At 33.0% G+C, this 18,322-nt stretch overlaps 1 protein-coding gene across 1 annotated transcript in view; it reads left to right on the top strand.

Annotated features, from left to right (window-relative positions):
- Positions 1-15,674, top strand: part of LRRIQ1 (leucine rich repeats and IQ motif containing 1) — a 115,680-nt gene extending 100,006 nt beyond the window's left edge. The window contains exon 26 of the mRNA XM_075150621.1: positions 14,214-15,674. Coding sequence (XP_075006722.1) covers positions 14,214-14,353 — 140 coding nt within the window. The 3' untranslated portion in view covers positions 14,354-15,674. The remainder of the gene's footprint in view (positions 1-14,213) is intronic.
- Positions 15,675-18,322: the final 2,648 nt, after the last annotated feature.

The raw sequence follows: 18,322 nt of genomic DNA on the forward strand, positions 1-18,322 counted from the left end.
ATTAGTCCACCATAGGAAAAAAATAACAGTGAGTGCAATTTGTCCGTGCTTATTCACTTGATTTACATTCCTAAAATTAGATTAGATAAAATTTATCACCCTAGTCTACGTTAATTGCACCCATGGAGAAAGCATATGATTCTTTCTCTCTGCCTGCCATCTTAGAAAAGAATGAATTGTGTCCTAAGTTTTCCTGTTGCTCTCCATTGGCTAGAGATGAAGCCCCACCATTTAAATTAGATGAGATTCCTAACTGCTAAGATCCTGAATTTAGGTGAGACAAGTCTAAACTACTGATGTCAATGGCAAAATTATCATTATATGCATATATTCAGAATAGAATGTATGCATATCTTGAATAATTGAGTTAAATAGTACACACTGCATTCGTATTACTGTATAACTGCTGTCTAAATTGTAACCTACACTATATCGCCATCCAGAAAAATAAATACAAATAAGCTCTTTTGACGAAGACAGGCATGTAGAACTTGCCTATGTTAGGAGCTTGGGAACAGTAAAGAAAAGAAGTGTCATTGTATTATACCTTCAAAAAGAAGAGACTAGGAAAGGAGCAGGAAAGAGCAATCAACTGGCAGAGTCATAAGTTTGAGAGACAGAGACACAGTTTACAGTGTGGTAATATATATATATTTTCATAAAATGCACATCTACTACAGCAAGATTACATGTTCATTGTCCTTTCAGTAGTCCAGGAACTAAGGGAAAAAAGGCCCGGGTCTTACATCTTTCTACATATGTTTCTGTATGTGCATCTATATACATTTTTTCATCATGGATTTGAGAAATTAAATAGCAATGATACATTCAATTGTAATGCATATTCTATATAAACCCAGACATTACTATTATCTTTGTACAATTTATATGTAGTATATAAACATGTTTATTATATTAGTTCTGTTTGCCAAAGACTGTTGCTTTTCAATGATCGAAAATAAATTATTAGCCCTGTGGTATCCTTAATCTGAAAACATTAAAAATTTGCCTTTTTTTATAATGTATTCATTATAAAATACTTTCCTTTCGTATTGCCTCCCTCGGTTTTGCTTTCTGAAATATTTAATGGAGAAGCCTAGAAACTGTTTTAGTGTTTTAGTAGGTGTATTCCTTTTGAATTAGCCTGCACTTGTATTACAGAAGAGCTTAGAAAAAATGCTGCGACCTTAGAGGTGCTCCCATTTGAATAAATGATTAAATCAATTTCTCATACCATTTTTTCAGGAAAATTCAACCTCAATAGTTTGACAAGCTTTAATTAATAAAATGTTACTAAGTTCAGTTTGCAACATCCATAATCCTGGTTGTTGCTCAGAATTCTTTTTAAGTATTGGTAGGACATCTTCGGCAAACTGCCATACAGCTGAGACACATGTTAGTATACATCAGAGATATTAGTTGGGGGTATCATATGTTTCTTATACATAATTTGTAATTAAATAATTATATCAATAAATTGTTGACATCCTCCAGGCTGAAAAGTGAGGTCTAAAAATGCAGGATAAATGATTTTTAGGTATATTTACTCAAAAAACCCCTCAAATATATATGATACTGAAATAAAATGCATTTTATATACTACAGGGACATGACTGTACATGAATGATCATGTTTTTGTAAAGACAAAACATACAGTGCTTCAAACTTATTATCTTTTAATTCAGAGGTTTTTTTAGAAAGGCTAAGTCAAGATTTCCAGAAATGTTTTGGGGAACTGCCCAACTTCAATGTACTTTTTCTAGATTTTCTTTTCCAAAGGTAGGTTCTTAGAATTCCTGGTTAAAGAATTTTAAGGTTTTTATCACCCAAATTTACTATTTTTTTCTGAAAAAGCTGGATAGGGTAGATTAATCCTAAACTAACTTAATTCTGTTCCTTGACAAAACAAAATGAATTAAGGAATAAAGGAAATGCTGTGGACATAGTATATCTCAGTTTAAGGAAAGCATTTATGCCGTTAAAGTATTTGATGTGGTTGCATGTTTTATGTTCAAAGGGAAAATTGACTATGCGTTAAATTCACCCAGTATTAAAAAAAAAAAAAAGGGTAAAAAATATGTATAACCCAAAGAAAGAGTAGCAATTGTTCAGTTAGACTAGTTAGTTATCTATCTAATTTAGGACCTTGCCTCTATTGATGGCCAGTATGTTATGTTCTCAAACATACTGCTTTATATTCCTTCCAGAAATCATAATTATTTCTATATGCTCCCTGGTAACTAATTTTTCTTTTCTATTTCTTGAGGTGGTTTTTTTGAGTGTTTTTTTTTTTATGTCCATTCTTGTCTGACCACTGCTAAGATCTTAATCTCTGTCATACCTAGTGGCAATATGTTGCAGTAGGTGTGTTAGAATACCTTTTGCTGATTATATTTTCTGCTTTTCAATTTCACATAAACTTACCTTGCTTTTGTAAAAAAGGACAGAAAAAAAAGTTCTTTTTCCCTGATGTATAATTTCTCTGTAATACACATACATGAGCCATGACGGTTAGTGGCTTACAGTCAGAGTTATGCAAGATTCAAGTATCAGTCCTACACTTACTGGTATTTTTATTAACCCCATAAATATTGGTGTGAATTGCTGGTTATATTTTTTTTACTACTTTCCTGAACACTGGTAGTGTAGTCAGCACTAAGTTGCAAGATGGGCATAGAAATATTTGGCAAGAATTAAAAGTTAAGTAATTATTTTTTTATACCTAGCTGGACAGGATGAATTTTTTTATACTAATGTCCAGTTTGTGAGTAGGCTATGACAATCATCAACTCCATTCTATCATGCTAATCTGGTTCTGGCCAACCGGTGTTGGACCTTTAGATGAGTCTCATATATATTTACATTGTCTACCTATCATCACAATTTTTTTTTCTCTGCAAATCTTAAACTTTATTTTCATTGTCATCTTGTCTTGTGAACTGCAATCTTTTGACAGCGATTTCCAGAAGCACCAGAATTTGAAAGTGGAATGCAATTGGAGTGTGCCTCTAATTGTTATTTAAAATACTGCCCAGAATTCTTAATTCTTCTCTTCCCTGAATTCTAGTCTTTCAGGGAGCCTCTGATATCAGTAAAACACTGCTTTCTAGGAAAAAAAAAAAAAAGAAAATTTGAACCTGGATCTTGTCATTCCTTAATCACCCCTAGTTCAAAAAATGGCCCATAAATACTATCTCCACCACAAAAAATTTATCAATTTAATTTCTCAGATAAATTCAAACTTTACTATTCTGTTATTCAGTGAAATTAAATTAATGAAGTTTAATAATGCCTTTCTTTACAGTGGAAAGACTTCAAACTCAAATTGAAAAAAACCAAACACAGTAATTTTTATTTCACTTTCCTTTTTACACCTTTCTCTCAATTCTTATTTTTCCTCTTGACAGAACCCCCACCTTGATTTTTTTGCCTTCCTTTTTTTTGATAATGAAAGTCTTTAGAAAGTCTTCAACTTTGTTTTAAGCAGTGTATGGTACAGCTTCACTTTTTTAAAAATTCCTGCTTTCCTGCTCCTTTCTCCTTAGCATTAGTATCGTCTGTATATTCTAGTTCCATAACTGCTGTCTTTCATTTAGGATTTGTAAACTCCCTATGTGCAGTAAACATCTCATTTTTAAGCTCTCTCTTCATGCCTTTACTCATATTTTACTGAGTGGTTTCTACTGGGGTTTTTTATTTTTTCCTTCTTTCTTTTTTTTCTTTTTTTTTTTTCCTTTTTTTTTTTTTCCTTATGCAGTCTGAATTAGAAGTTTTCCATGATATAGAAACTGAGTAAGAAACATCTTAGAAACATGGGATCAAATATGAAGGTACTTACTTAGTAGCCCTTTCAATTTCTCGGCATTTACTTGCTTAGTAGACTTCCTAGAAGATAATGGTAAAATTTATGCTTTCTCCTTAGACATTTGTAGAAATGCTGTAAATTTATAGAGGATATTTACAGTACAAATTACTTCTTATCGTCAGCAAAATGTTGAACCCAATTTACCTTAGGAATCACAACTGCTGTCACAATTTTAGGAATAAAGCTGTCTCTTCTGTAAGCCACATCTGGTTATATGACCACATGAATGTTACTGGACAAGCCTTTTGTCCAATAAAAGATAGTGACATGATTCTGTGCTATTAACATTTTTGTGCTCAGAAAATGAAGTTATAAAATGGATGAGAAAAGGTTCTACAGTTCTGAAGTAATTAAAATTTACCAGGCTTTGATACCTAGTAGAAAAGCATGAATGTTGTTTTGAACATCCTTTCAACATAATATTTTTTCCACACAGATAACCTTTGTACATCTTACTGGAATACAAAATATGCCTCAGAAAAAAAGCTGTCGATCCATCATACATTAATGCATAGCATGTATTTACATGGTCAGAGGAAAACAGTTAGAAACTAATTAAAACTATGTTATAGGCTAAAAGAATACAAAATAACGTCAATCTGGAAACCCTTAGACATGTTAGAATAGAATGGTACCTAGGCAAAAACCCATGCAGAGAAATGGGATAATTTAGCAGTGGCACAACCCTATATGAATTTGAAGTTCTTTAATGACTTCCAAACCAGAGCTCGCTCATATTCTGCAAACTTATGGTACAGGTAGATGAAGCTCATAATCTTAATATTGTGTCACTCCAAATTTTTCATCTGACATTGATGCTTTCTTTTAAATAATCATGAGAAAAATCACTGTATTAGAAATTAATAAATCAGTACAATACTCTTCATATTTTAAACATTCTTCAGTATACTGAACTTTACTTGGTGCCCTATATGTGAAAATACACAGCACAACGGAACTTGTTCATGTGCAGACTTAGATACTAAAACCTACTTTTCTGTGTATGGTAAATATATGGTGCTGATAGGATACATTTTATCCACATGAGAGAAAGTATTTTACTGAAGATTCAAGAGTTTGGGCTTTTTTTTTCCAGTTCTGTCACTAGCCTGTTAGTTGATATTAGGAATGTAATTTTGAATCTATGTATATCAATTTTCCTATCTGGAGAAATAACAATCATGATATATACCATCCTTGTATAATGTTTATGTATCTGCTGATGAAAGGATGATAGCATCATTATGTTTAACTGTTAGGAAAGGGAAGGGGCCTCCTCCTCATTTGTGAACTGGATAAACTATTTGGAAGCTGCCATGTCAACAAAGGAGTAATGTTACAGATGGATATACACAGGTACAGCCATGCAAATAACAAACTAGTTACAGTATGGTGACAAAATCAAGGGATATGTCAAATGGTGGAATGATTAATTCACAAAATAAAGATAATTAGTGACAATGTAGGTCTAACTCATTCTTTCAGAGTTTCTTAAATTCACTAACTGATTTTTTTTGTTAACTGGGGAGATGTTGTATGGAGTAACAATAGAAATGCAGTAGTCCTTCAAGAAACGTTATTAAAAATTCAATGAACAGTTTATAATGACAAAACTACGAAAAATCAGGTATGTACCATGAATTTCGTTCCAGTATAGATATATAAATCCTGTGTTTGGAAGTGAAGTAAATCAGCATAGGTGTCACCATTTATGTGTGCAGAGAGCTATTTAACTTAATATTATCTGCTTGAGAAGAAAGCGTCTCTCAAAAACGAACATAAAACCATGAAGGTAAAAGTGAATTTCTGAGGTGAAATCCTGGCTTAATCAAAGCCAATAAGCCAGATTTCAGTACGAGACATGTATCTAATACACAATGCAAAAAACTTCAAATTTTTACTGTTTTTTTTCCTATTCACAGATATAATATCTGAGTATTTCCCTGTTCTTGCAGTATGTAATCATAATAACTTTTTTTTTTTTTTTTAATTTAAGGAAACACACATGTAGGCCTGGCTTATCAGTATAATTCCATTGATTTCCATGCCTAAGTGTTTTAAAAATTTGACTAGTGGTGAGTGTGATTAAGAAGAAAATCTGGACCAGGAAAGTACTTGTGTATAATTTTGCATAATGAGAATACTCATGCATGCAAATTTGACATATTCTGCAGGATCAGAACTTTTTTCTGTTAAACACAGCTGAAAGGTACTGCTTTTCTAACAATTTGAAATTATTATGGAGATGCATATATATTTTTCTATGTATTAGTTAACTATCGAACAGCACATACCTAATCTTTTTGAACAGACTACAGAATGATAATTTACAAGATGCTGCTTAATTCACTTTGAGGTTACATATTTAAAAAATGACCTAAATGCAGATTTTAAAAGGCACTTAGAACTTGCTTTCATTAAATTTAGCAGGCTAGGGAGAAAAATGATACATTATCTCATGTAATTTCATCATCTGTGTTTTGAATTATGAAAATAATTCAAGAACAATGTAGAACAGATACACAGAGGCATTTCCTAAATTTTAAGTGGTTAATTTTACAGCCTGATAGTCTTTTAGTAGGGTTTGGGAGTTCTTGGGGGGGGGGGAGGGGGCGGGCAGAGGAGGGAGTGTTTGGTTTTTTTTAAAGAGAAACCAGGTTAAAAAAAAAAAAGAGAAAATCCATTCTGAGACATTGACTTGCATGTAATTTAGATACCTACTTGGAACCTTGGAACCATTAGATCCACTGCAAGGATTTCTGTCATATGATATGAGTAAATAATAACAATTTTAGGTTTCCTTTGCTGTGGGATATTTGTCAAGTAGAAAATATTTCTCAAGTCATTGCACAGAAAGACCCTGTAATGAATGTTGGGCTACTACAGAGTTGTTGCATTGGGTGGCAAAGATGTGTCTATAGATTTTTTCCCCAAGACAATCTTTCTATCCATGTTTTTTTCTTTTAATTTTTCATTAGCTGATTTTTCCACACTTGTGTTCCCTAATCCTTTCTTTTCCTATGCACAATTCGTGTTTCTGCTCCTCCAACTTCTTATTCCAGCATAAGCTTCCTCTTCAATCCACTTTTAGGCTTCCTTTCCACGGTCGCCATTGAGTCTTGTGCTTGCTTCCACAGATCCTTGTCTGATTACCTTTTTCCTCTCTCTCTCTAGTCCCTTTTATATCCAGCTATTCCTTGCCAGTATTCCTCAGATTCATCATCTCCTAGTTTAAATCTCCTCCAAATTTGGCCTGATTTAGTGTACTGTTTAGGCAGATCTTGGGTCCAGACTCTTAATCTACTTATTCTCTGTATCCTTTCTTATCATCACCTGTATTTTCACTTCTTTTAGTTATGTAAGTTCTGAGAGTTAGGGCCCATCTAGTGCCCCTTAATCCATCTTCTTTATTCTCACTCAGTTCCCCTTTGCCAATTCATAACTTTCTTCTTCCTCATGTTTTCTCTTTGCTCTCCGCATCAGTCTATTTGTCAAGTCATTCTAGTCTCTTGTGCCAGTTATGTCAGGATATTGTTTGCCAAGCTAGCCTTAGTTTCTCTCACCTTAACTCCAAGTCAGTCTCATTTCTCTCTCAGGTTTTAATTCCAGCCCTCTGCCTCTTCTCTCAGTCTCCTTCCTATAGGAGCTTTTGTTCTTATCCTCTCCATGGTTCCTGTAGCGAGGCTCCATCTGCCACAGAAAACATGAAACAAGCAGGCTCTTAAGTTTCCTGACCTAGCATGATCTTCAACATTATTTTTAGGAATAGTCTTGCTTAGCTCCGCGTAACATCATGGTAAAGTGCGTTTCCATGCTGACTGATATTTTAGGGAATATAGCCAAAAAAATCAAGAATGTCTCCTCTGATCATGTAGAAACTTCAATTTGTATATACTTGATCCAAATTTGGACAGATCCTTAAAGCAAGGCTCTGTTACTTGGCCGACTTCAAGTCCCCTCTGCAAAGGGCAACATAAATATTTCACATACTTTCTTAGAAGTGACCGACCTTTCAGAAAACTTTGGCCAAAGGCAGATACTCAGTATGTAAAATTTCATCCTAAATGGTCAAAATTGGGGAAATAGATAAGAAACTAAAAAGCAAAAGAAATATTGGGCTTTAATAACCAATGGTGCTAAAAGTCCTGTTTGTAGCTAGGAAAATGTTATATTTTACAGGAACATTTTTTGAGCATTATGTTTATTATGTTATTTATTTTAAGTGTGTAGAATGGCAATGAATAAATGTTTGTAACTTATTCTTGTAAATGCTTATCTATGTGAATTCCTTCATGTGACTGAGTCACATTTTAGAGTTCAGATTATTCAAGTATGTAATTGTCAGCATGATCTGGTTAGAACAGGATCAATGTTTGATAAACAAAGATATTTAAGTTCATTGTTTCTATAAAATTTTAAGATTAGTCTATAGTCCTACCAGCTTGAAGTCAAGGAGATTTACAAACAAAATTAATTATTTGCTTTTAAAAAAATAAATTAATCATGAGTATGTTTTATCTTCAGATCTCCATATGGAAGAGAGATATATCTTTACATATTATGTGGGATTTTGTGTAAGATGCTCCTGAGGCTTCTCAATGCTATTCAAATATAAGTGTGAAATACAAAAATATAATGTAAAATTGCAATACAATAAATATATTTTTGTTTTGATGTAAATAATGCACCTAAAATTTTTTTTTTTTATCCGACTTCAGTATTGCCATAAGTAACAATATTTAAAAGTAACCTTTCTGAGATTGTGGCATTTACCTTCTTCACAGACCTGCTGAACCTAGCTTCTTTCCAGAGCTTAAATTGATGTAAACGCTTTGCTGCTAAGGATTCGTTCTGGTCACTTTCATTAAAATGTTGAAGTTTTTTCTCCATGCCTTCTTATGCTGTATTTGCTCTTAAGTAATACAATATGGTAAGGACTTTGAAATAAATTATATCTCCAGACACACAATGTTAGGTGGATCGATAAATGCCCTATGACGTCTACTATACATCATAAAATTTCTATCATAACCTCTTTAACAAAGCTTTTCTTCTTGGACACCAAGAATTTCATTCAAAGCATTTTACATATTGCATTACTTATCAAAACAGAGGATATGTAAACCTTGACATTTGTTAAAAGACCCAGGCTTTAACCAAAAAAGACCAGAACAAATCAATAGCAGAAAACAGATTAAACAACAGAAAAGTGACTGCTTAGAAATAGAAGCATGTTAACTTAACCCAAGACAAGCTTTCAGCACATACTCAAAAGAAATGGTTATTTGATATATACAGGCACCTGGAAATCTCTCAGACTATACTGGAGCTTCATATAGTCAAATATTACAATTAAATGAAAATACAGTAAATAACTGTTACAGCCTGTCTTCCAAAGCCTAGTTTGGGATAGGAGAAATTAAATTGCTTTTCTTGGCTAAGATTTTATTCCCATATGAATGGGTATTAGAATAACTGTATATCATGTTAAATTATACTTAATACACTTGCCAGGTCCTATTTAATTCTAGTACCAGTAATGGTAAAAATTATTATTATTATTATGGTTGTCAAAAATATCAGTACTTTATAAAGTAAAACCAATGTAATAGTTCTAATTTATACTTAGTAAAGATACTTATATATGGGCTTGAAACAATGTGAATCTTTCTGTTGTTGCTTTTGGGTAAGGCCTGCCACAAATATATTCATGGAACATAACATGAAAATAAAGTATTATTATCATGCTTACAATTATTCATAAATCACAAATACACATGTGCATACCTATGTGTGTATGTATGCATACTAATGAAAGATATGCCTTACAGATCTCGTTATATTTACAGCAAAATATGACTTTAAATGTCACCTTTTATTTTACCAGTCAAAAAGTTCTGATAATAGTAATTTTATTCACTCATAAATGCTAATATGTGAACCATTCATTTGCAAGACACATTGCAGTTTAGGGAAAAATGGAGGTATCGCAAATCCAAGCTTGCTGTAAAAACTGTTCACATCATTAGTAATGCTGTAAGAGAAAGCTATAAGCTCTCTCAAAAAACCCTACTGAGGTGTAAAGTAAGACTTTCAAATAAAGTACACCCTGAAGAACAGTTAAAGGATCTCACGGAGATTTTTAATCTTTCCATAATACCTGAATATCTGACCTTGAAGCACTTCAGGTGTATGCTCAGTAGAACATTTTAAAAAATGCAAAATGTTTTCATTTGCTATCAGTCATTGATTTCTGGTGAATCTTTGCTTTATTTTTCTGTACATTGAGCTAAGTATCCTCCCCACTGTTTATTATTTTCTCTCCTTTTCTTAAAATAAAAAATCTCATAAGGCAGTAAAATTGCATAACTTCCCCTGAGCAGGTATAAATGTATAAATGTATTTACATCTGAGTAGAAGAAGCAAAGCACAATAAATATAAGTAAAGACAACAGATATAATAAGAATTCAGTTATCTGTTCATTTTAATATGGTTTGTCGGTTTGTTTGTTTGTTTGTTTAGAAAAAACAAGGCTGTATTTTTAAGGAACTTTTCTAGGTTCAGTCTCTTAATTCAAAGTGACATTGTCATCCCTTACCAGATTCTCTTGTCTTCCCTCATCCCCTCGATCTAGACAAAATTCTAACCATTTACTAATGAAGCTGTCTTCATTGAATGTTTCTGAAGGAAAAAATTGCCTGTTTGAATAATATAGAATCAGAAAACCTGTTGTAAACACAGGTATTGACAACAAAATAACTGAGTTTTAGTTTTAATTTATATGTAATATTTTTACTTCTTGCAAGACTCTACCTAGATTCTTACTTTATACTTAAGTACAAAGGTGCTCTTAATTCACCACAAGAGTGTTCATATCTAGATTCTCACTGAAATAGTAAAAGACATGAATTAAAAATAAGTATAGCAATTTGTGGGCACATGTATGATAAATCAGGTAAGTCCTATATTTGCAATGCATTTCATTCCTATATTTTCATTTTTCTTTCTGTTTGTTCTTGCTTTAAACTCTAGGAGAAAGAACAGCAATAAAAACCTTTCTCATATTTGGCTAATACCTTCATTGTAAATGAGGTGTTTCTTTGTTTTATGACACAGTTTTTCAATCATAATTAATATCTAAGCCACTAGGAGACTATAAGTATAATGTCGGAGAATTAGGTGTAATATGAATAGGATTGAGCAAACTTCACTACGCTTATATGCCGGTCTGACTCATATCTGTGTTTGAAAATTCTTCTTCAGGGAATAGGCTGTTGGATCTCTATGCCAGTTCTGTCTTTCATCACTCCAGTTAGACTGATAACTGGAACAGCAGTGCTGATAATAATACCCATCTCTTAATACTAGTTAGTAGATATCAAAAGTGTTTTGTCAGAAAAGCAAGCATAATTGTGCCCATTTCAAAGATGGGAAGATGGGACATACAAAGGGAGTGATTTACAGTGATTTACGATTTACAACAAATGTCTTGTGGATATTTCATTCTAAATTAGTTAATCATTCCCTTCAATGGTTTTCTTTTATTTGGCTGAAAGTGCTGAGAACTGTGTGAAGGATGGAAAGAAAGGATACAGAGTAGTTTATGCTTTCATTCAGTTTGTCTAGGTCACTACTGTATAGTAAAGTTTAAAGCAGACCCTAGGAAATCTAGCCAGCACTTCAGGCTAGATAAAGAAAAAGAGAGCTGTGACTGTCAGACTTTGGGATAGCCTCTGATTTGTTAAATCTGCATTCAAGGGAGCAAAGACTCTACACCTTTAGAGTATCTGGGATTTTGCTGAGGAAGTTATCCTGCTCTATTACTGAGGGTCTACAAATCTTGAGCTGTGATTCTCACAGACATCTAAAACGTTGTTTTGTCAGACAGCTTATATGCACTCAAGATTAAAAAGTTATTACATTTTACTCACAAAATATTTGACTACTCTACCCTCTAAACAATGTATAAATCAGTTACAATTTAAAAAATTGTGAACTTTTGACTCTGAAGTTTAGACAAGCACAATTCATGCTATGTCATATATGGCTGTTACTCTGCCAAAATAAGAAGGTATATTAGTAATTTCTGAAGACTTTTCACAAGTTTCTTGTAGCAAATTGCAGCAAGTCTTTGGGGATTTTTTTATGGAATAATACTATATATTTCATATTAATGGAAGGACAATATATCCCTTCCAATGAATTGCATATAGTTATAAGTGTAAAGCCAGAAAACCTACATTTACAGATTTCTGAAATCTATCATGAAAATAATATTTAACAGTACAAACAGGTTCATAAACAAGTAAGATTGTTAGTCCAGAAATAATCCATATTAGGCAATTAGGATGTGGTTGACTTCCTGTTTTGCTACATTGACTCAATCATTTTTAAACTAATTTTCAAATTTATTAATGATGTTTTTGTTCTGGCATTTGTATTTATTCTGTTTTAAAATAATGTAATAAAAAATATTTGTTTTGTTAAAATATAGAAATAAATAACTGGTATGTCTAGTTTACCTTTATCATTGATACAACCTGAAAATGAATGCATAAGAAAGTCAGTCTCAAGCATAATTTAGCCCCAAACTTCTTTTCCAGTCTAAACATGCAATAGCTATTTCCCCCCCTTCTTTTTTTAACAAAGAACATATTCTTGTCATAATTCTTTTTGTTGTTTAACAATGTTTGCAACTTCAGAAAACATGTCTTCAAATGAAAGAAGGGATGCAATTTTTTTTAATATTATTACCATGTTAGATTTATTTTGAAGTTTCACTAAATTAACCACTCAATTTACTAATTTGAGGTTTTCAGCCTTCAGTGAATACGTTATGGTTCCCAGTCAAAAGAATTAATGGAAAGTTTACTGCTTGATTAAATAACTTTATTCTTTGCTCTTTAACAAAAGCCTTTCTGCACAAGAGATATCTGCTACCATTTGAGGTGTTAAATAAAAAGATCCAAAGGCAAGGAAACTGGGCATCCTGTAAAGGCAAGACATTAGTATTTTAAACCTTTATCAGGTAGGCTAGAGTAAGTTATACATTTTAAGAACAAAAAAAAAATTACTACATCTGTAGAGCCATAAGAAAACAAATGGAGATCATTATAAAAATACTTGAAAGCTCTTGATTGCAAAAAGAGAGAACTATTTAGTAAGATACATTTACAATAATTTAAAACTTCATAAAAAAGGGAACTGTAGGCTGGGAAAAGCTCCTGACATTTAGATCTAGCAGACTAGAGAAAAGCATCCATGCGAAAACAAAGAAGTTCTTACTGTTTGGAATTTATAACTATGTTGTATATATTAGTAGATAGAATTATATTCAGTCATATGATTTGTTTCTTTTAATTTTTTAAGACTATTTATTGTGAGAAATTTAATTTTGCTATTAAAATGCTATTAAAAAGTACTAAGAAGTTAAGTTAAAATATCAAAAATACTTACTAAAAATATGTAGTTAGTAATCTTTTCCTTTGATAGGGTGGCAAAAAGATGTTTGTAAACTTTTTATTTGGTAAGCTAAGATAGTGTGCTAATTTTTTATATATATGTGTTTATATATTAAAAAAGCTGCTGTACTGTGAACATCATATCATTCTCTTGCAAAGTTTGAGCTGTCTTCCACAGATGCTTCCTTCCTTACAAATGTCTAAGAAAGATATTTCCATCTGTAAATTTTTGATTTGTGTAAAATAAATATCATACTTTTGGTCAGGTCTACTGGTATTTTATTTAAATAATTGTCTTAAGCTTTTTGTAGAAACTATAGTCTAAATTACTCAAGCATCTGTATGCATGACAATGAAAGTGATTATTTCACATATTTTTATGTGTGCTTAAACTTGCTGTGGCACCATTCAGCATCAAAGTTTAAGTATTCCTGGGCTTTGAAAAAAGAAATCTCTCTTCTATTTGGTCTAATATAGTAAAACATTAACTTGTTAATTAGATGTAACTTCTGAACTAGTTCTCCATCCACTTGAAGGATGAATGACATTACTAGTTTCTCTGTCAAAAGCATTGCTTATCTCTCTATATATCACTCTATATGTGTTTAAAATATGTTCAAAATGGACAGATAGTGGCACTTTTAAAAATATGATAATTTTGTGTATTTTACTGTCTATTTTGATAAGGAGTTTGTTTTTAAAAAAGTACTACCTTGTGAAAATACTTGTATTACTTTTAAAACAGTGAGCAATACATAATTATAAAAGTTGTGTGCTATCAAATTAGACATATTAATGTATATTGTTATCTTAAAAAGAATATGATGCAGTGAAATTTAGGGAGTTTTTTTTGTTTTTTAATTTCACATGTCTGTTTATTGTTTAGAAAAGAATATGTCTACTCCAGAAAAATCATGTTTGAGTCCATCTCATAAAGAACGGATATCATTTCGAGACCATCCAGTACAGCTCAGCGGAGGATGGGGTGCAGGCAAAAAAAGGCAAAAGCTTAAATATATTAGCTGAATATTGGAGATAATTTAACTAGTTGATTTAATCAAATATGGAGAGCATATGGAGAGCTGTTTCTTTTTAAGCCTGTGAATATCAATTTTTGGATTCTTGTTTATTACCAATATAAACAGTTTCAGTTAACTACATTTGACTTATTTTATTATACATGGTTACAGTGGTTTGGGGTTTTTTTTTTTGGTGTTTTATAGTATAAGTGTATATATATATAAGTATTTTATACCTGTCAGTAAGTTATCATAGTTTGTCTTTTCAATCGCTTATATGTTCATGTGGTGTAGAATGCAGAACTGATTATCCCTACAAGGTTTGTTGCATGGTGGATAAGTTTAGGCTTGCTTATAAGAACTGGTTGAGATGTGCAAATGTAATAATGGTTCACGCTCATGTGATGTATGTCACATATCAAAACACTGAATTCTCATTTTCTCACAAATAAAATACATGCCTGCAAACTGTGTTGTGAGCTATAACAGCCAGCAATGGCGTTCTTAGAGAAGTCTGTTTAGAATATTTTACTGAAGCGGCAAAAATTCACAGCAACCTACAAATGGTAGGGATGCACTTATCTTTTTTTAGTAATAGGAGAAGTCCTTTAGAGCTTTCATCCTGAGTTATGGTCATAATATGATAAAGCAACCTGTTATAGTTGTATACTTTCAAGGACTTCTAACATTTGCTAGAGGGTTAAAGAAAAAAATAAATTTACGAAGTTCTCATTTTGTTCTGGGGTAATGTAACACAACACTGTTAACCCAACTTTATTTGTTCACGTAGCCAGACTCCTTCAGACCCGGGTGTAAAAGTTTTGTGGTGCAAAGAGATCTAGAGAAAGAGAAGTAATACTATTTCAACTATTCATGGGTATCTAACTCATTACTTCTAGTGAATGCTTTGTCCATCAACATACAGGACAGTGCCTTGATTTCAAAGCCTAACATTATTTTAATGTTTTCCACTTTGAGGGTAGAAGTTGCTAATTGGATCTAGAGAAGTCTGTCTTTGGTATTTCCCCATCTGTTTTTGTCCAATATTGTGAAGCCTCAACCCCCTACAGACTGAGAGAGAGGTGGGGAGGGTAATGGGGCTTGAAACTTCAGTCAGTAAAGAACATAAATTCTTATGTTGTGGCTGTTTTAAAAATGTACTTAAATTACATATGACATTACTCTGTGAGGTGCTTTTTATGCTAATGTACACATATGACTGTGGATTGAAAGCAGTTATCTCCATTTTTGTGAATACTCGCATTCATTTTCAGATTAAAAGATGGCTGATCTCATGGAAAACCTCCAGTAAATAACCTTGCTCGTTTGAATCAGCGTGCTGTTTTTTATTATCATTTTACTTTTGAAAAGTCAGTGCAGCCTACTTCAGAAAAGATTTCTTTACCTTTCTGAGGAATGATAATCGGTCAAGGTTGCCCGGCCTGACTATAGAAATGCTGTGGTTGTCAGCAGGGTATAAAATATCACTAGATGCTTATGTTATCTAGTTAGTTTCCCAATGTATGTAAGTGTTAAACAGAATTTCCAGTTCTGCTATATAATGACGTTTAAATGTCACCCCCGAAGACTGGAGCTTCTGTGGTTTCAATTGTATCATCAAGGATGTAAGTTTTGTAGGAAAAACTTTGTTAGTTCAAAATGTCTGCCACTATACCTGGCAGTGTGGTCAGTAAATAGAGAGGAGACCACTGTTGCGGGTGTTAACTGGAGATCAAAATGAAAAATCAAGCAGTTCACAGTTTAATGCTTCTTGCAGATTATTCCCTCTTTCTGTCTAGAGTGTCCATAATATACTGCACATCACCACAGCTGTAAATAAGAGACATTTGTATTTCAGGTTTCATAAATCTTTCTATATCTATATCATCTATATCTACCTCTATATCTAAAAAAGATCTGCTGTATAAAAGTCATTATACCTGACCTCTTCTGCTTTACAGATGTTTCTGAATGAGAAATACCTCCAAGCCTAAATAAAATGTTTTGACAACATTTTTAAAGGCATTTTACTTTGCAAAGAGAAAATAGTAGCTTTTTAACATACAATTTACTAAATTACAAATTGGAGTGACAATATTTGCTGACATGCCTTTTCAGATTCATAATTTGCTTAGTCTGCTATTCCATAAGTTGTTGTTGTCATGCATAGGTTAAGTAGCATACCCAACAGAAATTAAGTTATAAAGTATGCCAAAATATGTTGCTGTTTTCATTACATAACATTGCAATGTGTAATAGGATGATGTCTTATTATTGTGTCCAACACATTTTTTACGAATGGCGGTTCTGAAAGGACAGTGTGTCTGGTCACATATGGATAAAAGGGCAAGGTGTGATTTCTGTTCAAGCTACCAGAAAAACCTTTATGGCTTTCAGGAATAAGGTGAAGCAACCCTAAATCTGGGCAAATGCCTGCTGTTCATAGTCACATCTTACAGTATGCAAGGTCAGAAGTAACACGAATGCTGCACATGGTGACATATTTTTGACATGAATTTTTCAAGCCCTATTTTGCACAGCAGAAAGCTGTTTCATGCTTTCTTTGTGTCTTTCTGGGGTTTTATTTTCCTTCTCTCTTTTTTTTTTCATTTTCTTTTCCTTTTTTTTTAATTTTTCCTTCTTTTCTTTCTCCCCTCCACCCCTACCCCCCAATACAGCAATTCCCATTTAGCACAAGAACATATTCTTAAAAGTAAGTTTCTCTGGCAATCTGTTCTGATGTTGGAGTGGCTGTGCGTCACAGTGACGGCCCAGCAAAACCTGCGCCACAAATCCCCAAAACTGCATGTTTCTAGATGTGCTACTGCCTTTCTGGTGCTCCAGACCTCTTCGTGGCTCACTAGCATCATCTCCTTGGCACTTTTTTCTGTTCCCTGTAGATCCTTTAACATGAAGGAGGAGGGACTTCATGTGAATAAGCTCTTTAAAAAATCTTCCTTGGATGTATGAAGCTCAAGTCTTGGAAATGTAGAAAAGCATTCATTCAAAATAAAGAATGAAACAACCGAGGTGCATTTATGTATTGATCCTTTGATGGGTGTCATTCACCAAATCGAATTGAAAAGCTTTCTGCCAGCTCTCCTGAACAGATCCCTGAAGTGTCTTTTCCTGTGCAACTTACCTGAACATCTGCACATTTAAAGAACATTTAAAGTAGTTCTTTAAACCGCCTGTTGTTTGAACGGTGGCATTAGGAGCATCATTATCTGGTGCAACAGAAAAAATGCTCCCCAATGCATATTCTGAATGAGAGCGAGGAGTTAATGGTACTCGGATAACCCACACATGACAAAACATGTGAGGAAATGACAAAACACTCTGAGGAAATGTTTCTCACTGAATAATGGACAGGTTTTCCTCCTTACATGTTTAGACACTCTTAAACAGTAACCATGCTGACTCAAAAGATTATTGCTCAAATAGATTTCTTGTTTTAAGAGATCTTTAAATAGCAGGGAGCCAATGTCTCTATAGGATAGACATTGCTTTAATGCAGGGTGAGTTGGTGTCACATTTTGACTTAGTAAATCATTATAACTAATTATTAATAATCCTATTATTCAAACATACATTCATTAATGGAGTGTCTGCTGTAGGTATTGTTTACATTTTCCAAAAACATCCCACAAGTGGTGTCCAAATCTGGCCTCAGGGTGCAAAACTGCCACTTGGTCTCCCACTACAACTGTTGTATGCACTGTGAGGAATATCCTTTTGATTTTAGTGTCATCATGATAATGGCAATGTGTATTTATGGATACCCACTGAAGTTACTCCTATCAGCATTAATGGAAGCCAGGCTAATATTCTGGGACACTGCAATATCTTTATATGCTTTTCTGTAATGAGAAAAACACATATGAAAAGTAGCTATTACCACATGCCCCCAAAAAGGCAGGAAAAGAACTCAACCATATTATAAAAGATTGAGTAGCCTGATATCACATCTGAGATG

This window comes from Calonectris borealis, chromosome 1 (assembly GCF_964195595.1).
Source record: "Calonectris borealis chromosome 1, bCalBor7.hap1.2, whole genome shotgun sequence".
Lineage (NCBI taxonomy): Eukaryota > Metazoa > Chordata > Aves > Procellariiformes > Procellariidae > Calonectris > Calonectris borealis.